We start from the raw sequence: 27,286 nt of genomic DNA, 5'->3' as shown, positions 1-27,286 counted from the left end.
TAAATACCTTTACATTTGGTGTGCATGAATTTTCCGGATCACTTGTGTGTTAATTACTGTATGTAGCTTGTCATCTGCAACCAAACTATGTTGATGAGAAACTTCATGCACACCAAACATAAAAGTATTTACAAAAAGAAACAATCTATTGTTTGAAGTAAACAGCCACATAATTTTATAATCATTTAACAAAAAAATTTTCACATTCCAGAATCAACAAAAACGAAGACACATTGATGACGGTACCGTAGTGAAGAAACTTGTTTGGGTACTGCGAAAAAAAACTGTGTTTTGCATAACTGGAGGATCTTACATCCAATAATTTTAACTGCAAACACTGCCAACACAAGGAGCTGCAAATCAAAAAGATGAATATTTACAAAATAAAAAACAGGTAATGTACATTCCACAGATCCCTAATGAAACTGTGATGTGGAATAGGTAAATAAATAAACATCTTACACGTATTCACATTCCAAAGGATATACCAGTTGTTATCAAATATTAAAAGTTCAATACACTTAGATGCATATGATAACTCTTAGGTTATTGTAGCCACGCATCATCAAATAAAAATAATAAATATTTTTCAGCACTTATTTACAATGATTGCATTGTTGTGGTCTTCAGTCCTGAGACTGGTTTGATGCAGCTCTCCATGTTACTCTACCCCGTGCAAGCTTCTTCACCTCCCAGTACTTTCTGCAACCTACATCCTTCTGAATCTGCTAGGTGTATTCATCTCTTGGTCTCCCTCTACGATTTTTACCCTCCACGCTGTCCTCCAATGCTAAATTTGTGATCCCTTGATGCCTCAGAACATGTCCTACCAACCGATCCCTTCTTCTGGTCAAGATGTGCCACAAACTTCTCTTCTCCCCAATCCTATTCAATACTTCCTCATTAGTTATGTGATCTACCCATCTAATCTTCAGCATTCTTCTGTAGCACCACATTTCAAAAGCTTCTATTCTCTTCTTGTCCAAACTATTTATCGTCCATGTTTCACTTCCATACATGGCCACACTCCATACAAGTACTTTCAGAAACGACTTCCTGACACTTAAATCTATACTCGATGTTAACAAATTTCTCTTCTTCAGAAATGCTTTCCTTGCCATTGCCAGTCTACACTTTATATGCTCTCTACTTCGACCATCTTCAGTTATTTTACTTCCTAAATAGCAAAACTCCTTTACTACTTTAAGTGTCGGATTTCCTAATCTAATTCCCTCAGCTTTGCCCGATTTAATTTGACTACATTCCATTATCCTCGTTTTGCTTTTGTTGATGTTCATCTTATATACTCCTCTCAAGACACTGTCCATTCAACTGCTCTTCCAAGTCCTTTGCTGTCTCTGACAGAAAGACAATGTCATTGGCGAACCTCAAAGTTTTTATTTCTTCTCCATGGATTTTAATATCTACTCCAAATTTTTCTTTTGTTTCCTTCACTGCCTGCTCAATATACAGATTGAATAACATCGGGGAGAGGCTACAACCATGTCTTACTCCCTTCCCAACCACTGCTTCCCTTTCATGTCCCTCGACTCTTATAACTGCCGTCTGGTTTCTGTACAAATTGTAAATAGCCTTTCGCTCCCTGTATTTTACCCCTGCCACCTTCAGAATTTGAAAGAGAGTATTCCAATCTACATTGTCAAAAACTTTCTCTAAGTCTACAAATGCTAGAAACGTAGGTTTGCCTTTCCTTAATCTTTCTTCTAAGATGAGTCGTAAGGTCAGTATTGCCTCACGTGTTCCAGTATTTCTACAGAATCCAAACTGATCTTCCCCTAGGTCGGCTTCTATTAGTTTTTCCATTCGTCTGTAAAGAATTCGCGTATTTTGCAATTATGGCTTATTAAACTGATAGTTCGGTAATTTTCACATCTGTCAACACCTGCTTTCTTTGGGATTGGAATTATTATATTCTTCTTGAAGTCTGAGGGTATTTCGCCTGTCTCATACATCTTGCTCACCAGATGGTAGAGTTTTGTCAGGACTGGCTCTTCCAAGGCCGTCAGTAGTTCCAATGGAATGTCGTCAACTCCGGGGGCCTTGTTTCGACTCAGGTCCTTCAGTGCTCTGTCAAACTCTTCACGCAGTATCGTATCTCCCATTTCATCTTCATCTACATCCTCTTCCATTTCCATAATATTGTCCTCAAGTACATCAGCCTTGTATAGACCCTCTATATACTCCTTCCATCTTTCTGCTTTCCCTTCTTTGCTTAGAACTGGGTTTCCATCTGAGCTCTTGATGTTCATACAAGTGGTTCTCTGATCTCCAAAGGTCTCTTTAATTTTCCTGTAGGCAGTATCTATCTTACCCCTAGTGAGATAAGCCTCTACATCCTTACATTTGTCCTCTAGCCATCCCTGCTTAGCCATTTTGCGCTTCCTGTCGATCTCATTTTTGAGACGTTTGTATTCCTTTTCGCCTGCTTCATTTACTGCATTTTTATATTTTCTCCTTTCATCAATTAAATTTAATATTTCTTCTGTTACCCAAGGATTTCTACTAGCCCTCGTCTTTTTACCTACTTCATCCCTCAAAGCTACCCATTCTTCTTCTACTATATTTCTTTCCCCCATTCCTGACAATTGTTCCCTTATGCTCTCCCTGAAACCCTGTACAACCGCTGGCTCTTTCAGTTTATCCAGGTCCCATCTCCTTAAAGTCCCACGTTTTTGCAGTTTCTTCAGTTTTAATCTACAGGTCATAACCAATAGATTGTGGTCAGAGTCCACATCTGCCCCTGGAAATGTCTTACAATTTAAAACCTTGTTCCTAAATCTCTGTCTTACCATTATATAATCTATCTGATACCTTTTAGTATCTCCAGGGTTCTTCCATGTATACAACCTTCTTTCATGATTCTTAAACCAAGTGTTAGCTATTGACTAAGTTGTGCTCTGTGCAAAATTCTATCAGGCGGCTTCCTCTTACATTTCTTAGCCCCAATCCATATCCACCTACTACGTTTCCTTCTCTCCCTTTTCCCACACTCGAATTCCTGTCACCCATGACTGGTCATTGGTATACATGTGGAAAAGTAAGGACCCTATGATGGAATGTTGGGCGACACCACATGTTATTGGTTCCCAATTAGATGCTTCCCGATACCTTAATACACGTCTCTTTCCTAATAACACCCTTTGTTTTCCATCAGAGATACAGGATTTGAACAATTTTTCAGCATTTCCTGTTACACTGCAATATTCTAATTTACTTAAAAGGATATTGTGATTTACACAGTCAAATGTCTTTCACAGGTCACAGAATATTCCAGCACTCTATAATTTATTGTCTAATCAATTAAGTACATTTACATTAAAATAAGTCGAGATTGCAATAATATCTCTTTATGGACTGGTTTCGGCATATATACAAGCCATCTTCAAAATTTCTTGGCCCCCTATCACTGGTGCTGACGGCTCCTCGAATTTCTCGCGGTACCACAATTGTACACTTAAATTCTGAGGATTGCTTGTATATAATCCAAAACTGGTCAATAAAGAAATATTATTGCGATCTCGACTGTTCTTTGGACGTAAATATAACATCAGGTCACTGCTTTCCATAGACTATGTCGTCAAAAATTATGAATTGAGTACATTCTCACTGTATGTGTAGGCACCCTTCCCAATATAGGAACCCTTCAGAAATCCGAGCTGTGACTTGGAGGATATTTTATTTGTAGTCAGATGGTTAAGTAGATGACTGTACATTATATTTCCTAAACTTTTTCAGAATGCGAATGATAGTGAAACTGGATGGAAATTCAATGGTATTTCTTTAAATCCTTTCTTATACAAAGGCTTAATTTCAGCATATTTCAGCCATGGGGGAAATGTTCCACTTACACAAATAACTTAAAATGTCATTAACTCAGAGGCACACTGTTATCAACTTTACTGATACATTTTCACAGAAACAAGAATTTTTTCATTTCATGGTGGACATTAATAATAGCTTCATTCTATAATGTTAAGCCGTTTAATCATATTGCAATTATATAAAATGTACACCCATGACCCCACATCCCAGAGACCACTCCCACAGGATCCATGGACTAAAACTAACATAATGTAATGACATAACCCAATATTTTGAGAATATTTCATGGATAAGACTTGAGTGGAGTGGTGATGATCAGGTTTCTGCACAGGCAATGTAGCAAATGCAAGAGCAAGCAGGCAGTTTTTCTTCCTGGTTCTATTAATATAAATGGGAACAAGTGAAGCTTTATTGATATTCAAGTTATCTCCTACCATACTCCAAGTCATGGCTCACAGAAACATGAATGTAGATGACACGTTTAAGTGAGGAGAAGTAATTCATATACTAAATCCATTAAGTATAGAAAAATGTCAATTCTTCTTATAACCTTATGGCTCTTTACATTTGTTCTGCATACAGTATCTAAATGTGTGCTGCACACAAGCTGAAAAGTATCAACCTACAACTTAATAAGGTCGATAAAATGAAACCAATAATTTAATGAATGAATATTTATTTTCTTAATGTATGTGTAGTTATACATATTGTCTTGGCAGTTCTTGCTACATACGGAAGAGCTGCACAATACATAACATACATATTTCAATCTTTCTGTGAAACGAAATTAATGATACAAATAAATTATGAAATGATAGGCACTGACTTTCTTCTCATCTGCAATTAAATGCAACGGTTGAATATAACATGAAAAACAAATGTCAAATGATTTCAGGATATTAGCAGACAATTGAAACATCTACAAGAAATATAGGCAGACAATTTCTTGTAAGAAAAAAAGGGAAAAATCCTATTTCAGTAACATCACATATGGAAAAATAACAGAAATTTCACATGGTTGGATGCATTCTGCTTCTCAAAATGTGTTTAACAACTGATTTGCTAAAACTTGTGGAGCTGGTGAGCTTGTCTATGGTAGACACCATTTTATATGCATAAAATATAGATAACAATTGTTTTCTTGTAAATAAATGTTCTATGAACTATTACTGAATTAATAATTTATCAGATTAAAATCATATTCATAAGTCTTTACTGTGATAAAAGAATAAACATGTACACTATGAGATTGCAGATATAGAACATTGTAAATTATCATTTAAAATTTACTCTGTAAAAAACTATGTCCTTCCAACAGGCACTTGGTTTAAATACCAACATTTCTTCAACAGCAGCAATAGCTCAAATATGACATAAAAATTTACACTGTGGATTAAGCCAGTCAGTGTAGTATAACATTAAAACAGTTCAAATATTTAACAGGGCAGATAAACATAGCCTTTTGTATGATATTTTTGTTTACAGTTTTAAAAATTCCGCTGTTCACATCACATTCTATAAATTGGTTAATCCTGTACACATCACAGAATCAAAAGATTATACAGTCACTGAAAGAGAATATGAATGACCCTCTGAAACTTGTATAACAGAGCAACCAAGAAAGCATGAGCAGCAATCCTCAAATGTTATTACTGCCTATGACGTGTATTAATTTGAAGAGACAGTGGCAGAGAGAGGGAGGAGGGGTTAAAAACGAGGGAAGGAGTAAGAATAAATAAAATCTACAAATTACTATTTAACAGATACTAACACTACTGACTGCACCAACTTATACGTTTGTTGCTACTCTGGCTCCTGGTGAATGAGCAAATAGAACTGGAAATCATTAACTTTTGAGTCTGTTTACATGGAATCTGTTCAATTCAATGACTGGAATACTGCCTTTGAAATTCTAAAGGTGGCAGGGGTAAAGTACAAGGAGCAAAAGGCTATTTACAATTTGCACAGAAACCAGAGGCCAGTTATCAGAGTTGACGGGCACAAAAGGGAAGCAGTGGTTGGGAAGGGAGTGAGGCAGGGTTCTAGCCTATCCCCGTTGCTATTCAATCTGTATAGTGAGCAGCAGTAAAGGAAACAAAAGTAAACTTTGGAGTAGGAATGGACAGTATCTCGAAACGAGGATATAAGACTATCAACAAAAGCAAAATGAGGATAATGGAATGTAGTTGAATTAAATGAAGTGATACTGAGGTAATTACATTAGGAAATGAGACAAAGTATTAAATAACTTTTGCTATTTGGGGAGCAAAATAGATGATGATGGTTGATGTAGGGAGGATATAAAATGCAGACTGGCAATAGCAAGAAACATGTTTCTGAAGAAGATAAATTTGTTATGTGTAGAGATTTAAGTGCCAGGAAGTCCTTTCTGAAAGCATTAGTGTGCAGTGTAGCCTTGTATGGAAGTGGAACATGGATGGTCAATAGTTTAGACAAGAAGAGAATACAAGCTTTTGAGATGTGGTGCTATAGAAGAATGCTTAAGATTAGATGGGTGGATCATGTAACTAATGAGTAGATACTGAATGGAATTGGGGAGAAGACAAATGTGCGATACAACCTGATCAATAGAAGACATCTATTGGTAGGACACATTCTGGGACATCAAGCGATCACCAATTTAGTACCGGAGGGAAGCGTGTGGGGTAAAATTCGTGGAGGGAGACAAAGAGATGAATACTGTAAGTAGATTCAGAGGGATGTTGGTTGCAGTATTTACTTGGAGATGAAGAGGCTTGCACAGGATAGAGTAGCATGGAGAGCTGCATCAAACCAGTCTTCAGACTGAAGACCACATCAACAATCAGTACAGTAACTGCCATTCCTTCAAAATCCCTTACATGACAAATCAATTTTCAATTTGGCTGTTTATGACAGTATTTTAAGTTACCCTGAAGAAACCTGCAGAGGCCTAGCAGCCATCTCATTTACATGTGACACAAAGAAAGATGATGTGTCCCACAAATTTTGGCAAAGAATCACTTACGTAGAACAGAAGAAAGCTTTATTCACATAACTGCAGTGCAGGTGAAACTACGTATTTTTTTCCCTTTGTAGGTAACGGTAGTGCAAGCAAGTTAACAGGTTTGCATACCTCTTCCAGTTTAATAACGAGAAGTAAAAATCTTTTCAGAAAACTGAAATTATTCATTTCCTAGCAAGCAAAACTGTGTGTTTGATTCTTAAGAATCACAAAATCATTATCAAAAGTATCATGCTGCATGCTGCTACTTGCTCCTGCAACTGTCACTGTCTTACTTGGTGCCACATTGTGTTGTGATAAATCACTTGCAATGTCCTTTTACACAATTTTACCTATGCTATCATATTTCTTAATGTTTAACTGAAAGAATTTAATAACAACTGAAAAATAAACCAATTAAAAAAATGATCCTAAAATGATAAATATTGGATCATTTAACAATAGCTAGTTTCATTTTGTTGCAGGAGAGACTAATCATCTACATCCACACACCAAAGTAACCAATTCTTAAGTTACTGTCTTAACAACTGTGAATGACACAGTGCAAAATTTAATTCTCACAAACAATGGCTGACTTTGAAAACCATAATTGATCATAAGTAATAGGCTCAATTTTACCATACTAAGCCAGGAGGAGAAATAATATTTTAAGTAATGTTCCCATTAAGAATACAGGAATGCTTAGATCATAAAAATGCAGAACTGGGAACACATGAAAAAATGATCACTGAAAATAACTGTAGGATTAGCAATGGAGCTATAAAGTAGGATGAAGACCTTCGAATAAAATTAGAAGGTGTCCTTTTTTTTTTTAGCATTTTTGTATCTCTGGTTATTTATTCTAACTAAAGGAATGTTGCAGTGCATTAAGAGAGATCTTAATTGCAAAAAAAATTCTTAAGGAACACATTTTTGGGCTCATGGTATTTATTCACTTATGAACTCAAAAAAGAATAATAATTTCATCTTCAACACCATACGTATCACACATCTGCAGATATTTGAGACTTCACAAGTAGCAGTTATATCATAAGTATATCTTATCTCAATCTACTACATCCACTTGAGGAAATTGATTAGCAGTTACATATCTCTGACTGACTCCAAGCCATTCTCATTCCTGCAATCTGGTTGAGTAAATGTCAGCAAATGTAAGTAATCAATTTTTTTGTCTTTAAGCAGTATGTAAATACACTGTGAGCCTAAACAATGCTATGTGTACTATTGAATGTAAGTATGGTTTGTTCACACAGGAACATATAAAATAACTGACAGTATAAAATGCATAGCATTTACTCATGCAAGGCTACGAAAAAAAAGACAACATGTCACAAGCCTTAACTTTTTCCCATCCAAAAGACTGAAGAAAAGGGATTTCAAAGCAAGGACAAGGTGCTGAGTATAGATCACACTGGTTTTTCTAACAAATGTGTTCGTGAAGTTGACTCAAAAGCTTTTGATAAAGAGTGAACCAGGGAACCAACAATATTGAATCACCAAATGACTTGCTCCACAAATAACATAAAAGTATTGTCCAAATATTATTCATCTGCCTTAGTTATTACGTGATATATTGCATTTGAAATGTATATCTGTCAAATCCTTTTATTAAAATAGTTTCATATTGTGGAAACCAAGCAACTTTGCATTTTGCTCACAACTATTATTCAAAAATTGACAGGTGTGAAGTTTTAATTTACTGAAGAATGAACTTGTCAAGAAAATCAGTATGTTGAAACTTTTACTAAACTGTCAGTCACTGTTTCAGAATTCTGAAATGAAGACTTATTTGACACTGCCCTGTTATGTGCCTGTGGCCACTCTGATGTTGCATGTGCTTGAAAGAAATGACAAAAAATGTGATTGCTACTAATAATGCACAGAATATTCATTTCACATTATTAAAACTCTTAGCAAAAACTGTTACATAAAAGTAGGTTTCATGCTTATTTCACTTTTTCAAAAGATAGTGAAAGCAGCAGCTGGAAATGATGCTAGCTTCACCACAGATCTAAGCATAATTACATTTATTTTCTTAACATTACAGTTGCGGAACTCAGTCTTTAAGGAAACATATAGTTAATAAAAAGGACTTCACATTTCACTTAGTACTTGTATTGTTTTATGGTTTCCAGAACTTTCTGTCTTCCCCTTAGTGGATCTCAGCACTAAGTTTTACACATAACATATCAGCCAGACAGACTAGAACCATATGAACTTTACTGATGAAGACTACTTTCTATACTGTAAGCAAGACATTTTAGGTGGACAAATTGGTTTCTGTTATTGTTGTTGGTGAGCATGTGATACTTCACATTATACAAAAGTTGTTTAATGGCTACTGTTTTGTGTAACACAGATTGTCTTTCTGTATGAAAGGTCATCAAAGAGAATGACATGCAACATGTCTAACACTACAAGGCATTATGGCCTTAATACTGAAAGTTGGCTTTGGCAGTGTTTAAGTTATAAAACCTGATGGACCTCAAGCATTTCTGTTACACTTGACAATTACAAATGTAATATTGTCTGGAATATGAAGGTGATATCACACAACATCATAAAGGCCAGTAAATCAAATATGACAGCACACTGCAGAAGAAGACTAGTTACTAGGCAAGTTTCAAAAAAGAAATGTACTGTGATATTCTTCACTATAAGATAAATAATGCTGAACTAGCAACTGAAGAAGATATTAGCAATATAAAATATACACTACCATGGAAGGAGTCAATTTCTGTAAAACAGAGAAAGAGAGAGAGAAGGGGAAAAAAGACAGAAGGCTGAGGTAAAAAAATGTGCAAAATGGTGTAGGAAAAGAGAGTTAGTCATACAGATGTGGTCCAGAACAGTATTTGGCAGTAGCAATGGACCAAAACAGTTTTCCTAAGATCCAATTTTCTATAAACTTGTTTTGACTAATCAACTATCTGCAGATCGTTATTAGCTCAGAAATGTGAGCATAACTACTACAGTCCCTCTTCCTGTTACTTGTACTTCTCACAACACTTTCTTCCATTCCTCAATGTAACATACTTTCATTGTCATTAGTTTCCTCTGAATTGTCTGTATCACCGAACATACAATCAACACCAAAATTTCAATAGATCATCCCTTTACTGTTTTCACTTCCATGAACAGTTCTCATTTTAACAAGTAGGCTATCAGTAACATGAGCATATAATCATGGAATGACAACTGTTTACACCGTCAGCAGATAATGCTGAATGTATTTTGAATGAGTGAATATAGTATCTCTCCTGTGACACGTTCATAAAACTGCAAAACAGATTAACCAAAGAACTTGGATTACACTGTGCTATTTATTCTCTCTCTCTTTAGAGACTGGAGGACAAAGGTAAAGTAAAAAAGAAACCTCTTGTAAGAAACTGGAGAACTCCAGTGCAATGCAAGAGGTCACTTCAGTGATGGTACAAATATATCAATGTACTATACAAAAATATTAAGTTGACTGGAATTCCCAATATATTGCGTCTTTTTTATGCAAGGACAAAAAGTAATGTCTTGCTGTTTATGGATACAAATAGTTAAAACAAACACTATCACAATATAAAAAAAGAAGAAAACTGTTGACAGCTGTGAGGGACTACTTTTAATACTAATTCATTCTTCTTTCAACAGCAACGAGAGAGAGAGAGAGAGAGAGAGAGAGAGAGAGAGAGTGTGTGTGTGTGTGTGTGTGTGTGTGTGTGTGTGTGTGTGTGAGAGAGAGAGAGAGAGAGAGAGAGAGAGAGAGAGAGAGAGAGAGAGAGCGCACTACGAGGAGAGGAGCACCAGAGATGGAGTGGGCTATGTGCCAACCTAATGTAGTATTATAAATGACAGGAATGGTATGAAAAGGTAATAAATATTTAAATATATCAAGTAATTAAGTAGAAATTGCGTTGTAAAATAAATAACGTTTTATACATTACTACATCAAAATATATTAGGGTTCACACAACCCCAAGTCTAGAGATAAAAAACTGATTAACGGCGATATGACTCCCCATATGCTGAAGTGTTATTAAACAACAAAGGTTAGCAGTTGGTGACACAGATGTCATGTTTGTTATCAGTCATTCAGTTTCCACCAATTTGACATTTGCGAATTGAGGTGAAAAGAAAATGTGTCTCCAGCAATAGTAAAAAAGTTTTGCCTATGGCAAAATTCAAAGTACCTCAAAATATCAGAAGCCTTAAATGCTGAATGCACTTCAGTGCCATTAATATATATTTCTTTAGCAGAATTACAATAGATTATCCTCATTACAAAAATTATTTTATTTGAAATGTATTTTATTTAATGTTTGGTCTTATGACATTTGGATGTAGTGCATTTCATACTGATGTAAAAATTGAACTGTTTGTATGTGAGCATCATCTCAAAAATATGAGATAACAAAATTGAAAGTAACTAGAAGTAACTAGAAAAATAAGCGACAAAAAACAGAGCCAAAGAAATTCAGAATCTGTAGATTACAGAACGTTGGGGGGGGGGGGGGGGGTGAGAGATAGATAGATAGATAGATAGATAGATAGATAGATAGAGAGAGAGAGAGAGAGAGAGAGAGAGAGAGAGAGAGAGAGAGAGAATTGCAGAAAACCCCAGCTGCCATTTGAGAAAATGATGGTGTACATCGAAACAAGTAGAAATATATAGAAAGAATGCAGCAAGACAAAAGTAAGACCGAAATGTGAAACATGTTTGATGGACAGAATATGCAGAAATGATATTGTTGCGGTGTGAAAAACACCGTAATAGGGAATAAAGAAAAACGTGAAAGAAATCAGAATAAAGGTCGCCTCCCTCCACATGACTTCTCTTTCTGTCCTATTACCAACTAGCAAGTGGTCCTTGACTCGATTAATATTTGAATTCCTCTTGCTCCTGTTATGGGTATGTGGCACAGACTTCAATTCCTATCTTCTACTTCCTCTTTATGTACCTCTCCACTTCCAGGGATACAGATCAGTAGTATTACCCTGAAAGTCTACCAATATATAAATGGTGTGTGTGTGTGTGTGTGTGTGTGTGTGTGTGTGTGTGTGTGTGTGTGTGTGTGTTTGGGGGGGGGGGGGGTTGTAGGTAGGTATTTAACCACACATTTTACTCAGTTGTAATTCTAAATACTGAAAACACTTTAGCAGGCTTCAAGTTGCAGTAAGCAGTGGCAAATAAATGGATGTTACACAGAATTCTAATCAAAGACACAGAAAAGCTAATATTAAACAGAAGTCACAACATCTTAAGGAGACAAACATCATTGGTCCATATAAAGTACAAAATAAAGTTTCTACCTTGGAATGCTATCTGGAAATTGTAATTGACAAGGTGTGTGTGTGTGTGTGTGTGTGTGTGTGTGTGTGTGTGTGTGTGTGTGTGTGTGAGTGTGTGAGTGTGTGTGTCCACACATAAATAGCTATGTGCTGCTGCATACATAAAGTTTAGTGCTTCATTTAAAATGGAGTATTGATTCCCCAACATAACATCATTGTATCAGTTCACTGCACCCCAACAAATCAATCATTTATACCTATGCAACAACCTGTGAAACAATAAATAAATGCTTATATACTACGATTTAACTTTGGTATCATGCATAAAAATCAAATAAATTATTAAGTTACATTCTCTTTCACTTTGTACACAATGAATTTACATGCATACTATTATGATGTGGCAAAACTTGCCTAAAAATGGAGTAGCTTTCTCGATTCGAAATTCAAAGTACTTTACTAGCATATTAATTGGTCACCTCAAACAAACATTCATCAACACACACAAGAAAGTAAGTGTGTTCCTGAAAATTTTCCCAGAACATGAATTCAAATGTAAGATATTAAATGCAACTAAAAATAACTAGCCTTTGTGCTGGGGTGCAATAGGCAGTAAATAAACATGTATACCTTTAACAGTGTCTTAATAACAACGTCTTTTTCAACCACTTCTCAGGTTTCAACAAACAACACGAACATTTACATACATCAATACACAAACAACTTTCTTATTATAAGCTAGTAATACGACAGATATGTAAAAAGGATTTAATAAACATAAGTCTCAGTCTGTACAACTATGTATAGCTCTTTGCTGAAAAAATACTGATTTGCTCATAACAATACAACAGTATACTATTTCATAAAATATATCAACTAGAATATTGCTTCCACATGTATGTTTTTGACAGGAAATAGTACATGTGGTTCGTGCAAAACCTCCCTCACGAAAAAGGGTTGCTACGCCTCTTCAGTGAACCGAACTTCTTCTCAGCCTCATAAAGTTGTTTATCGTTTCGCAAAACTTCGAATGGCACAGTCACTGCCTCTTGCACACCGTCCTCAGCACCATCGCTTGAAAAATCCTCAAAGCTCATATTACTGAAACCAACTGGTGCCACTTTATGAGCCTTATCGCTACCAATTTTCTTCGAAGATTTAGAAGTTTTCTTGTGTAAAGCTGTCGATGTCGTCTTAGAACTTTTGTGTGACTGTTTCGATAGAATGTCGTCAAATTTATCCTCTGGACCCGAATTTTCTATGAGATGATATTTTGATTTATCACTATTTTTAGACCGTTCCTTTTTTGTGAAATGCTTTGGTGACTCTGGGTGATCAGCTCTGGTCCTGACACTATCGAGGCTGAGAGTAGGTTCGGCAGGAAAGGAATGTTGAGCCTGGCACACTTCAGGCTGCGCGAGGTACAGGAAGCCCGAGGCTACACTCTGTATAACTGACGAGTGGTGGTGGTGCCGCTTCAACTCATTGTCTATTCTTCCGGATTCGGGCGCTGTTGTAGTTTCGATCAGCCTTAAGGAGTTTGGTCTGGCAGCTTGCGGTTTTAGCAGCATCTGGGGTGTCATTTCACAAAATGGAATTGCCCCAAACAAATCTTCCTCATGACCATCTGGTCTGACAGGATTCTGTACAGTCTGGCTGACAGGATTGGACTCTGGCAATTTCATGTTACGAGATTCCACTACTCGGGAACTTTCAGCAGACTCAAACTCAACAGATAATGATTCAGCAGCACCAACATTATAGTTCTGAGGAACAGCAAAGTAATTTGGATTACTGAAATGAGTCACATCTCTATTAATATTTGGTGAGACCATAGGACTCACTGAAGCTGCCCGAAATGGTGACTGTTCAATAATTGAGTTATCATCTCCATGTCCATGGCTAAATGGATTTGAAAAGCAATCAGAATTAAATGGAGATGAACCAAAGAGATCCTTCCCATTGGAAAGCCCGTCTGAAGTCTCATCCTGTTCTGCAATTGGAGGCACAGTTGTAGCAAAGTGTGCTGCTGGAGTTTCAAATCTAGAAATGACATCTGAAACAATATTGTCCTTGAAACATGAGCCGACTAAATCACCTACATTTTCATTTTTATGACAGCGAATCTTTTTCGTGTGATCAACACTGTCATCACCTTTACTTCCATAGATTGAATTCTCCCTTGCAGTACCTTCCTTACTGTCTGTCCCTCCGAGGTCAACCAAACGAGATTCTGTGGGTAATGTAACAGGAGCTCTCTCTTCTGGTGGAGTCACAAGATGAGGAACCGGTGAAGAAGACGTAAAGAGGAGTGAAGATTTTCGACCTCCGCATACGATGTCCATTGGGGAAACTGCCTGACTCGTCGGCTGGCTGCGACTTTGATAATGAGAAGACTTCCTCCCGGTCGTTCTAGTCAGCGATCGTACTGATGCAGGTTTCTGAAAAGGAGCTAAGGCAAAGACGTCACAGCTGGTATCTTTCACAAGTTTTGATTTTGGTGGCACACTCATTTCAGCAGCATCTTTCCACAAGTCACTTTTGCTCTCAGTTTCTGGAGGGGTGGGACTTTTTTCTCCACAATTCTCATCTTCTGTATCAAGTTCATCATCGGCTAACAGTGGCTTGTCACCGTACTGGTGGCCGACAAAAAGCATGTCATCGGCACAAGCACTGCCCTCATCGTCTTCTTGCTCTATAGTTGGTTGCTGTAACTCCCTTGTTTTGACAAATATCTTGCACCTCTTCCTTTCGTCATCTTCATGAGTTGTGACACTTTCACATTCTGCATGGTATGCAGAAGAACCGCATGTCATTATGCTTTCAGATATTGTTTCATCATTCTTCTTCATCTTCTCCCTGACATATTTCTTATCATCATTGATATCTCCAATTGCATCATCTTCATTCATTGCACGAAGGTCACTTGCAGATCCAATGGAATCATCAGACACATTGTCATCATATGATGCTACCTCAGTTCTTACCTCTTTTTTAGATTTTCGCACAACAGATGACACGGCATTTCTTCCACGTCTCTTTCGACGTGTACTACTTCGACTCGAATCTAGAACAAAAGAAACAGTCATTATAATTTGTCCACTTTTAAAATATATGATTAATAATTGACATATTGATCATGCATAGGATATTAACTTGTATGTGTAGGGGGAGGGGGGACTCTCTCCTCAGATATCACTGTGAATGAAACCTGGTTCCATTCTTATAAACCTCAAAGCAAACTCCAGCTGACTGAATGGTTGAATGAAACCATTTATATAGATAAATAAATAAATAAATAAATAAAAAAAGGAGAATGTAAGGACAGTATAATTTGATGGAACGTTATATGTAGCATGCCTTCTGGGGTGCATTCTGTTTGATGTTTTTTATGCAATATAAGCTGTCTGTTGTATCCAGAAACTTTTGAAACTCCCTCATCCATTTCATATTAAACAGTCTGGCAAGGAGATCACCCGTCAGCATGACGACATGCAATGTCACACATCTTGTGCCATTGATGAGAACATCAGGAATATACAGGCGTGCAAATATTCTGCACTGTTCCTACAGTCCCAACACGACATCCTCTGACTACCCTTTTTTTTGGTTCTGTGGAAGAACAGATGCACTGCTAATACTACAAGAAACTAGAGAACATGCAGAACGTGGTGCGTCTGTGACTTCAGGCATCCAGAACAAACTTTTTGTGTAAATGAATTTTTAGTCTTTGAGTTGTTTATGACTTTCAGGATGACCCACATATGCTAATGATAACGTATGGTGAGAATCAACAACATTACTACTATATAACATTTCACCGCGATGCATCATACAAGTGAGGTTTTGTATAATCAAACAATGCATTACCAGTTTTCTCACATTACTGTGTTTTGCCCTGTAGTATAGTCTTTGGATGATAGTACACGGTTTCACCTTGGTAAGAAACTTCTAATGAAAGCCTACAATTTTTTTTAAAATTTCGTATTGGTAGTATGATATCTTCGTTTCTACTATGATGGTTACTTATAAGCTACTCTATGTAATGTTTTTTCACTCCCAGCCATATGTTATTTAGGGTGACAGGAAAACTCATATGTTTTTGTTATTTCAGTCTGTTTTAACAAACAAGAATGATCCAATTGCATTCAATAAAAGTTCCCTCTAAATACATGGAATAGTTCTCGAGTTATCTGGGGATGAGTAAGGTTTCATTGTGCCACTACCATTACAAATTTAGCCAGGATGTATATTTTGATTGCAAACATGCTCCTGCAAACAGTTTGAAATATTTTCAATGATCAGAGTCAGAACTTAGGCATATAAACATCCCATTCTATTTTCATCCTCTAAATTTCACAATTGTGTGGATTGGGAGTTCCGTTGAATGAATAATCTGCTAACAAAGAGTTTTTACATGTGTAAGCAAGAACCCACAAGCTACCGTATAAAGACTTACAAACTTCCTACAGCTTTATTTTAGAAGATACAGTGTAGTGATAATGTTCTCCCCAACATCACTTTGAGAGTGTTTTCTCTAGGAAAAGAAAATGGTTTTCAATAACACGGGTCCAAGTAGACAAGATACGAGAAATTTTACTGAAGTCAAAGAATTATTCTGACAAGCTGTCAGTATCCTAAATGGAAGACGAGGTGGTATTGCGCAAGCTAGCTGCCGACTCTGCTGGAGATATATATAGCGTACTCCTGTAGGCTGTATTTAGGTCATACAATCATATAAAAGTTTCTTTATTTATTTTTATGATCAAAGTGTTTTCACAATATTGTAATCATCATATAAAGCAATGCCTCTTTCACTAATAGCTAACTTCTAATTTCCTTGGATTAATCTTTGCACACTGCTGATGGTGAATTGATCGTCAGTAATTGCTGATATGCACAGATGTAGGGAGAAGAAAAGACATTTTTTTCCACCCAGGCTGCCCTAAATCTTTCTTAATTGCCACTTTGTAGTGGAGGTGTGTTGCTGAGTGTATCAGGTGGAGGTCAAGCACCAATTAATTGAGGAATGGGACAGGGATGGGAAAGGGGTGAGGGGGTTAGGTCACAACACACTACCTATTACCAGGAGGAAACAACAAGGTCAAAAAAATTCCACAACTGAAAATCAAGAACCCCATGCTACTGTGTCATCCTCTGACACCGGTGTCACTAGGTGGTAGTTCACCTTTGAGTAGTTACTCAACTGTCATCATATAGCTACTGAATGTACTCAGTTCTCCCACCTAAAAATTACCTGTGGCACGAATACAGGTCTTGACTATTAAATCGCTATTCTAGAGCCCAATATACAACAAAAATTTTATTTTCAATATTTCACATAATTACTGACTAACTTGAAAAATTTAAAATGCTGTCATAATATACTCATTAAGAGATATAACCTGATGTTAAAGGTTTAGCACAATAAGACAGATATTACAGTGTGTGTCTTGAGGCAGCGTAACAGATGGAATGCAAATACCATTTATATGACTGCACAACATACAATTCAGAAGATATGACAACATGAACATTGAGATGTGAGAAAAAGCAGCTTTTGCTTAAAAGGCTGCCCAAATTAACCAGACTATATTCAACGAGTACTTCATAATGAGAGCAATTAGTGACTTCCATAAACTTCGATTGATTCCAGATTCTTTTACATCCAGAATGATTTTGACACCATGCCTCACAAGGGAATTCTAATCAAATATAGCATGCCTCTGGAGTATTGTCTCAGATGTGTGACTAGATTCGTGATTTTCTGGCCAGGAAAGACACAGTTCATTAGTATCTGATGTAAAGTCATCGAGCATTCTCCAAGGATGTGTCAAAGGCCCTTTGCTGTTCTTAATCTACATAAATTGTTTGAGATACAATCTGAGAATCCCTCTTACATTGTCTACAGATGATGCTGTTGTGTACTGTCTTGTAAAGTCATTAGATGAACAAAACCAACTGCAAAATGATTTAGACAAGACATCTGTATGGTGCACCAAGTGGCAACTGACTCTAAATAATAGAAATTGTAAAATCATCCACTTGAATCCACTAAATTTCAGTTACATGATAAATCATACAAATCTAAAGGCTGTAAAATTAACTTAATATTTAGGGATTACAATTACGAATTATTTAAATTGCAAAGGTCATGCAGACAACATTGTGAGGAAAGCAAAGACTGATTTATTGGCAGAACACTTAGAAATTGTAACAGGTCTACTAAGGATACTTCTTACGCTGCGCTTGTCTGCCCTCTTTTGGAGTACACTGTGCAGTGTGGGATCAGCATCATATAGAATAGAGGGAGAACATAGAAAAAGTTCAAAGGAGAGCAGCTCATTGAGTGCGACTGATACAATATGCGAATTGGGGTGGCAATCATTAAAACAAAGGTGTTTCTTGTTCTCATGAAATTTCTATCACCAATTCTTTCCTTCGAGTTTTGAGAGTTTGTTGGTGCCCACTTACACAGGGAGAAATGATGATCGCTATAAAATAAGAGAAATCAAAACTGACATGGAAGGGCTTATGTGTTCTTTTTGCCGCACATTGTTTCAGAGTGGAATGGTAAAGAAATAGCTTGAAGGTGGTTCAATGAACCCTCTGCCAGGCATTTGATTGTGGATTACAGAGTTATCAGGTAGATGTAGATGAAGAACTTTAAGCATGACTTCACACCTATGCTTTAGGCAAATAATTTAATTTATTAACTCATTTGCAAAGTAATCAAGCATCTGAAGCTGTTTTATATCTACATCTACATCTACAATTCACATTTAAGTGCTTGGCAGAGGGTTCATCGAACCACAACCATACTATCTCTCTACCATTCCACTCCCAAACAGCTTGCAGGAAGAACAAACACCTAAACCTTTCTGTCCGAGCTCCGATTTCTCTTATTTTATTTTGATGATCATTCCTACCTACGTAGGTTGGGCTCAACAAAATATTTTCGCATTCGGAAGAGAAAGTTGGTGACTGAAATTTTGTAAATAGATCTCGCCGTGACAAAAAAGTCTTTTCTTTAATGACTTCCATCCCAACTCGCGTATCATATCTGCCACTCTCTCTCCCCTATTACGTGATAATACAAACGAGCTACCCTTTTTTTGCATTCTTTCGATGTCCTCCGTCAATCCCACCTGGGGACGAACAAGTGTAGTGTAAGCTGTCTCTTTAGTGGGCTTGTTGCATCTTCTAAGTATCCTGCCAATGAAACGCAACCTGTGGCTCGCCTTCACCACAATATTATCTATGTGGTCTTTCCAACTGAAGTTGTTCGTAATTTTAACACCCAGGTACTTAGTTGAATTGACAGCCTCGAGAATTGTACTATTTATTGAGTAATCGAATTCCAACGTATTTCTTTTGGAACTTATGTGGATCACCTCACACTTTCCATTATTTAGCGTCAACTGCCGCCTGCCATACCATACAGCAATCTTTTCTAAATCACTTTGCAACTGATACTGGTCTTCAGATGACCTTACTAGACAGTAAATTACAGCATCATCTGCGAACAACCTAAGAGAACTGCTCAGATTGTCACCCAGGTCATTTATATAGATCAGGAACAGCAGAGGTCCCAGAACGCTTCCCTGGGGAACACCTGATATCCCTTCAGTTTTACTCGATGATTTGCTGTCTATTACTATGAACTGCGACCTTCCTGACAGGAAATGACGGATCTAGTCGCACAACTGAGACGATACCCCATAAGCCCGCAGCTTGATTAGAAGTCACTTGTGAGGAATGGTGTCATAAGCCTTCCAGAAATTCAGAAACATGTAATCAACCTGAGATCCCCTGTCGATAGCGGCCATTACTTTGTGCAAATAAAGAGCTAGCTGCGTTGCACAAGAGCAATGTTTTCTGAAGCCATGCTGATTACGTATCAATAGATCATTCCCTTCGAGGTGATTCATAATGTTTGAATACAGTATATGCTCCAAAACCCTACTGCAAACCGACGTCAATGATATAGGTCTGTAGTTAGATGGATTACTACTCCTACCCTTCTTAAACGCTGGTGCGACCTGCGCAATTTTCCAATCTGTAGGTACAGATCTATCGGTGAGCGAGCGGTTGTATATGAGTGCTAAGTAGGGAGCTATTGTATCAGCGTAATCTGAAAGGAACCTAATTGGTATACAATCTCGACCTGAAGACTTGCCCGTATAAAGCGATTTGAGTTGCTTCGCAACCCCTCAGGTATCTACTTTTAAAAAACTCATGCTAGCAGCTGAACGTGTTTCAAATTCTGGAATATTCAATTTGTCTTCCCTGGGGAAGGAATTTCGGAATAATGCATTCAATAACTCCGCTTTAGCGGCACAGTCGTCAGTAACAGTACCATCGGCACTGCGCAGTGAAGGTATTGACTGAGCCTTGCCGCTTGTGTACTTTACGTATGACCAGAACTTCTTCGGATTTTCTACCAAATTTCGAGACAATGTTTCATTATGGAACCTATTAAAGGCACCTCGCATTGAAGTCTGTGCCAAATTTGGCGCGTCTGTAAATTTTAGCCAATCTTCGGGATTTCGCGTTCTTCTGAACTTCACACGCTTTTTCCGTTGCCTCTGCAACAGCATTCGGACCTGTTGTGTGTACCATGGGGGATCAGTTCCATCTCTTACCAATTTATGAGGTATGAATCTCTGAATTGCTGTTGCTACTATACCTTTGAATTTGAGCCACATCTCGTCTACATTTGCAGTCAGTTCGGAAGGAATGGAGATTCTCACTTAGGAAGGCTTCTAGTGACACTTTATCCGCTTTTTCAAATAAAATTATTTTGCGTTTATTTCTGGTGGATTTGGAAGAAACGGTGTGACAGTTCGATTCTTTAAAGAATTGGGAGTTACTGGCTGAGCCCTATTCCAACAAGGGGCTATTGTATCTGCAAACGTCTCACCTGCAGCATTATCACCACATGTAAAAAGGTACACGAAGTGTTTTGCTGTCAACAGCATGAATGAGGAATTTTTTCCTGTTTAAAAACAGAGAAACTGGTTACATTATCATGAGAACTTATAATCACCTAAGCATAAAATAAAAAGCTTTGCGATTTAACAGTTCACCAAATCTTGAATGTATCTGGCAAGTTAATATTAGAGGTCCGGTTGAGATTTTAACCAGGATAATATCTTATATAAAATGTTCTTAGTTTTCTTGCCACACCAAATCTGGGTACAATCTCAAGCTGTCAATGATTACCACATTGTCTTCGCCAGGAGCAACCATTTGTTAGGGCTGCTGTTGTGGTGGAGTTATATAGCCCTTTAAAGCTTCTGTTTGGTCAGTGTATGTTGTCACAATTTACGCTCCCATTCACATGTGTAGTGATACTAACTGCATTACCCTGTCCAAGACAATTTTAATTCTGTATTACATACAATACTCCAGATATTCAATAAACATAAAAAAGAAAGCACATTTCAAATTTCTATCTGTCCATTCTGTCCTTTTCTATGAAGACATTTCTTGGTAATTCCAATTATTATGTTAAAAACATTTTTTTCCTTCACCAATGACACCATTTTTTGCCCTACTCCCCGCTTCAATTTTTAATTCTTGTCATTTCTACAATTTAGGCAAGCTGTAGAACACAATCAACAAAAAATATTTTAGTTACTCCAAGACACCTCTCGGTCGCGGCTCATTCCCATGGGTGATTGTCATTGATGTGGTCAAACAATACCAGATTTTTCAGATATTTAGGTACATTACATTTGTTAAAGGTTACACAGAGTTAGTGCTTGCAGAAAGGTAGATGTGCATCAAAACACTCACCGGTTTCTCTATGATTCTCCTCACTGTCATCTGAAGACACATCATCGGTGTTGAACGTGAGCTTCTCATACTTTGACCTGTCCTCTGCAGGCGCTCTCACGTAAGGAGGGGAGAGGCTGGAGCCCAGCAGCAAGGCGGAGGCCGTCTCCGCTTCGGGGGAAGAATTGCTGCTACCATCGCACATCCAGTTCTCTGACCTCTCACAAACCTTTAACAGTCCTGCGAACACACAAAACATCAGAAGCATATGAGAGGCCTCAGAACTTTACATTCAAACATAATGGCTGATTTATCTAAAATTAGCATCCCCAATGTATTGCAAATGAGACGCGGTATTCTTACAGAACGGAGTTGGACACTGGGATTCAAAATTTTACTTATGGGATGATTCCAGCCATTTTGGGAAAGTTGTTCGATACCATCATGTGCTCATTTATTACACACAAAAAGACTAATTCTTGAAACTAAACTAATAGCAGAAGTGATTTAAGAGACAACTGAGTTTGTTATAAGTTTCTAGCACAAATATTTGAGATGCTATTGTTCCATTCTATGTGCTCAGTCCACCTCATTACGGCCACCACTGGCAAGGCGTTAGTGCCCATTGGCCAACAGTTTTTGTTGCCTCTGTAACTGACTTCCAGTAATGTTGGAGGCTCTTCAGTTACAGACATAGGTATACCTGTGGTAACAGCACTGGTACTTAGGTCATAACACAGGATATTCTATAGCTGCTCTCAAATGTTTTCCTGTGCAAAGGTTGTAAATACAACCATTACTCTGCTCAGCCATTGTCCCATTCTGGCAACATTATACAGGCGCAAGCTAAAAGGATGTCCTTCATGAGAACATACTGCTACACCTAATATGAAATCCTGACTTAATGCACCTCTACCTGCTACACCTATACTATGCAATTCGCCTTATGGCATATGATGGAGGACAAGACACTTAGTCTCAAGCACTACACAACATGCACTGTAGCGACAAGCAATAATATAAGTAGAAGCCTGTATTGCAGCTGATGGCCTCATTTTCAACCCACACAGGTCACTGTGACAGGCAATGACATCAGGATAATGGGGTCGAGTGTGACGATAATTACTGACAAACTGTTTGTACCAGAACCCTTTAGCAAACAACAATGTGACCCAAGAAAGATCTTCAAAACATTACTGGAATATAATTTCCCAGCAATTTGATGACATCTCGTGGAAATCGGGTTTTCTGCCGGATATCAGCGTCTTCTAAACATGATATTTCGACGTCATTACTTGACGCCTTCATCAGGTGTTCCCTGAGCCTGGCTGCTTGCTGGACCGGGTCGCATATTTATGCCTGCCCGGTGCCTGGTGTTCTGTTTGCTGTTCCCTAGTCGGTCCGCGCCCGCTAGTCGCGCTATCCTGCCGCTCTAGGTGTTCCCTATTCCGTCCGCGCCCACTCCGGGCGCCTTCAACTGCGGTCGGGGCCTCCTGGTGTTCCCTTCTCGGTCCGCGCCCACGAGTGGCGCTGCCCTGCCGCTCCGGATGTCAGAGCGGGCGCGAACGCAATAGGGAACATCCAGAGCGGCAGGGGAGCACCACTCGCGGGTGCAGACCGAGAAGGGAACACCAGGAGGCCACGACCGCAGTTGGAGGCGGCCGGAGTGGGCGCGGACGGAATAGGGAATACCTGGAGCGGCAGGATAGCGTGACTCGAGGGCGCGGACCGACTAGGGAACGGCAAACAAAACACCAGACACCAAACACATAAATATGCGACCCGGTCCAGCAAGCAGCCAGTCTCAGGGAACACCCGATGAAGACGTCAAGTAATGACGTCAAAATATCATGTTTAGAAGACGCTGATATCCGGCAGAAAACCCGATTTCCACGAGATGTCATTACTGGAATGGTTTTAATGCCCTATCACACACAGCAAACAATCAACAATGATTCTTAATTTTATAAATGTACTGCAGCATTTGAATACAAACTGTCTCAGTTTGCACCTCATAATAGTGATACAGTTGTTTTATAAGCACACTGTGTTACATTAGAATTTCAATACACACAAAGGTGGGTAAAATATTATTTCTGGACTGCTCACGTCATTGTATCAGTGTCTCTAGTTAGTTTATATTTCTGGTTGTGATAGCATAAATGAGTTGTGGCAGTTCGAACAGGTGTGCTGGACCGAGACTCGAACCTGGCACCTTGCCTTCGGCAGGCAACATTTGTGACCATCTTAATTATCCAGGTACAATCTCCAGCCCGCCCTCATGGCTTTATTTCCACCAGTACCTCTCTCCTACATACCAGACTTCAAAGAGTAGATCTCCTGGATAACTTGCGGTAATAGCACTCTAGGAATCTTAAATCCCTAAAGAAAAATGAGGGGCACTTTAAGCAAACCTAAAAATCAACAAAACTCAACTTGCTACATAGGAATTCAGCTACAGTGTTCTTCAAATTTGAATGTTTGATCCACTTCTGTATTTTGCTTTTATAAATGACCTACCCACCAAATGGAACCCCATGACAGAAGTTCCAAAGGTGATCACACAATAAGCCACTTAACACAAAGTCTGAAAAGGGTTACAACTGGTTCAGTGCCAGTTTAACATCCCAAAAATTCACACAGTGCATTTCAAATGATTAAAAATGAATTACAGGTCTCAAAGTAGTTATTACTGGCTATAAACTAAATGAAAAATTAAGGTGATGAAAAAATGAAGATCTTTTTATATAAAAGCAGTTAGTTTGGACAAACTGATCAACATTCATTTCAGCTGGTTTTCAACTTAGATGCATCTCTGAATGGCAGGCAACAATACTAAAACACTATCTGTAGTATTATGGTCAAATCTTATTGGATAATGCAACAAAAGGTAAGTGAAAGCTGATAAACTGATAATATGGAAAACATCTACAATGCACTGTTTCAGGTTCTCTTGATGCAATAAACACTGCCAAGGCTGCTTGACAGCTTTGCTGAAACTGACATTCAGTAAAAGTACCAGAAAATTTATTTACAGGCTATGAACACTACACCTGGCAATGCAATTCGAGAACTGAGAACCAAGAGACCACTGCTAAGCACCTTTAAGTCAGTAGCCCACAAATTATTTTTGTTGTATATCAAGACAGTGCCAAAGCTAAAGGACGTTGCTTAATACATTCACATTCATGTTCCACCATAATGTTTAAGGCTACACTGTGGTCTTCAAGCAGCAATTCTCACTGTCAATCAAAACTGACAAGCAGGTGATCAGAATATAGCAGAGGTTTAACAACTTCTAACTATACTTTGGAGCATCAGAACTCTTCAAAGATGTTGGAATTCTTATATTCAAGACATTTGTAGCTGCTAATAATAAAAGTTTGTTCCAGATGAAATGTGGACAAGATAAAAAACTAATTTTTATATTCAAACAGAACATCTACACAGAATTAAGAGTGGCATTCTGTGTTCAGATACAAACACCTTGGGCAACTCATCTGCAGACACCAAGTGTACCAAACTGAAAAACCACAGATAACGAGAAAATGTTGTAAGCCTTCATTACTAACCATTAGTTCTATAAATTATCTGAATCGTTGTTAGTAGTGTAAGGAAATATGTTCAAAGTAAAGTAAGTATGCACTCTACTACATATAGAGACCAATAAAACCAGGAAAAACTTACCTGCCAAGCTGCAGATTATGCCACAAACAACGAGTAGAGCAAATGAAAATTTTCAGTTATACATAAATTGCTTCCACTTGTCAAGTACAAGATTCCTATATTCATTTGGTGTGTGTGTGTGTGTGTGTCCCACTAAAGCCTACGAGCATTTTACAGTTTTATTTACAGCCATGTCAGACTGTAAGGACCAACATAAAATAAGCTTTTATGGAGCTGTGGAATTGATGGTATAGCTAACCAGTGGACAATGTCGTATCTAATCTTCGTACATCCATATTTAAACTGGATGAATGTGGCACACAGCTGGTATAATTTCTATTAAAAATGAAATTCCTCCAGCTGTACTTAAGATTTTATATTTACTTCGCTACTAGTTTTGGCATTGCGTCAATTTCATCTTCAGGCCCGTACACTTTGATGAAATCAGTTGTGTGTGGCTCAGTCTAGCAGTCCGCAGCGAGACCAACTCATGCTCCACATGGATGGTGGGCAGTAACTCAAGTTACTGCCTCCCATCCATGTGGAGCACATGTTTGTGTCACCGCGGACTGCTAGACTAAGCCACACACAATCAATTTCACCAAAGTGTTTGGGCCTGAAGATGAAATTGACGCAATGCCAAAACTAGTAGCGAAGTAAATATAAAATCTTAAGTACAGCTGGAAAAATATCATTTTTAATAAAAAAAAGTCATATCTAGCCAAAAGAATGCAGGAAGTTATACTTTAAACTCCATGAATGTAAGCACTGGAGACTGTGTATCTAGATTTTCTCTGCTCTTACAGATTACTTTTTCAGTTAGGCTTAGTTTACTTTTTCAGTGTTGCTAGGATGGGTAGTATGTGTGCAGATGCAGGGGTAGCTGGCCACAGTCTCCGACTGGCTGAATGCACTTTTGGCTACAGTCAGTCATATTTAGGCTGCTGCCTCGGGGTGTAGTGGTGGCGGAGAATCTGGAGCATCGCGTGGCCCATTTCAGGTGACACTTGTTTCACGCACAGGCTTTGCTAATGAGGTAGCTCCAAGTGTACCCGAACACAATGGATCTGCCCTCTAGGCAGAGTGTGTAGCAGGTGGTAAAGCGTTTGTTTCACTAAAGGCGGAGGGCCAACATGGAGTCCGATTTTCTGGCCGCCACCCCACTCACCCTGGAAGTGGACAGGTGGCCCCTCCTTCAGCAGGGTCAGAGCCAGCACACACGTGGAGGGGTTTACTAGTTATCAGGGGCTCCAGCGTAAGGCGTATTATGGAGCCCCTTAGGCAGCTAGTACTCAGGGCTGGAGAGAAAGCCAATGTGCACTCAGTATGTCTGTCGGAGGGCCTCATTCGAGATGTGGACATGGCCTTGTCTGCAGCTAGCAAGTGTGCGGTCATCGCTCATGCTGGTACCAATGACACTTGTCACATGGGTTCTGAGGTGATCCCGGGTCATATAGGTGGCTGGCAGAAGACTGGTGGAATGCAAGAAGAGCTTTCAATTTGCAGCGTTGATCCCGGAGTTTATAGGTGTCCTTTGGTTTGGAGCCGAGTGGAGGTTCTCAGTCAAAGAAGTTGTTGACTGTGACGGTCTCGATTGCAGATCTCTAGACCTTCACTATTGGTTGAGGATTTGTAGCACTCCTCTTGATATGTCAGGAGTGCACTACACAAAGGTAGCGGCTACTCGGGTAGCAGAGTACTTGGAGTGCCCGA

At 38.4% G+C, this 27,286-nt stretch overlaps 1 protein-coding gene across 2 annotated transcripts in view; it reads right to left on the bottom strand.

Moving 5' to 3' along the window:
* Positions 1-12,754: 12,754 nt before the first annotated feature.
* LOC126284689 (BMP-2-inducible protein kinase) overlaps positions 12,755-27,286 on the bottom strand; it is a 240,775-nt gene continuing 226,243 nt past the window's right edge. For both annotated transcript variants that reach the window (XM_049983815.1, XM_049983824.1), the window contains 2 exons: positions 21,929-22,147; positions 12,755-15,194 (listed from right to left, as the gene is read on the bottom strand). In XM_049983815.1, the coding sequence (XP_049839772.1) occupies positions 13,072-15,194; positions 21,929-22,147 (2,342 nt within the window). In that variant the 3' untranslated portion in view covers positions 12,755-13,071. The remainder of the gene's footprint in view (positions 15,195-21,928; positions 22,148-27,286) is intronic.

The sequence above is a fragment of the Schistocerca gregaria genome, chromosome 1, assembly GCF_023897955.1.
Source record: "Schistocerca gregaria isolate iqSchGreg1 chromosome 1, iqSchGreg1.2, whole genome shotgun sequence".
NCBI classification, from domain to species: Eukaryota; Metazoa; Arthropoda; class Insecta; order Orthoptera; family Acrididae; genus Schistocerca; species Schistocerca gregaria.
This window is presented reverse-complemented; position numbering and strand designations above follow the sequence as displayed.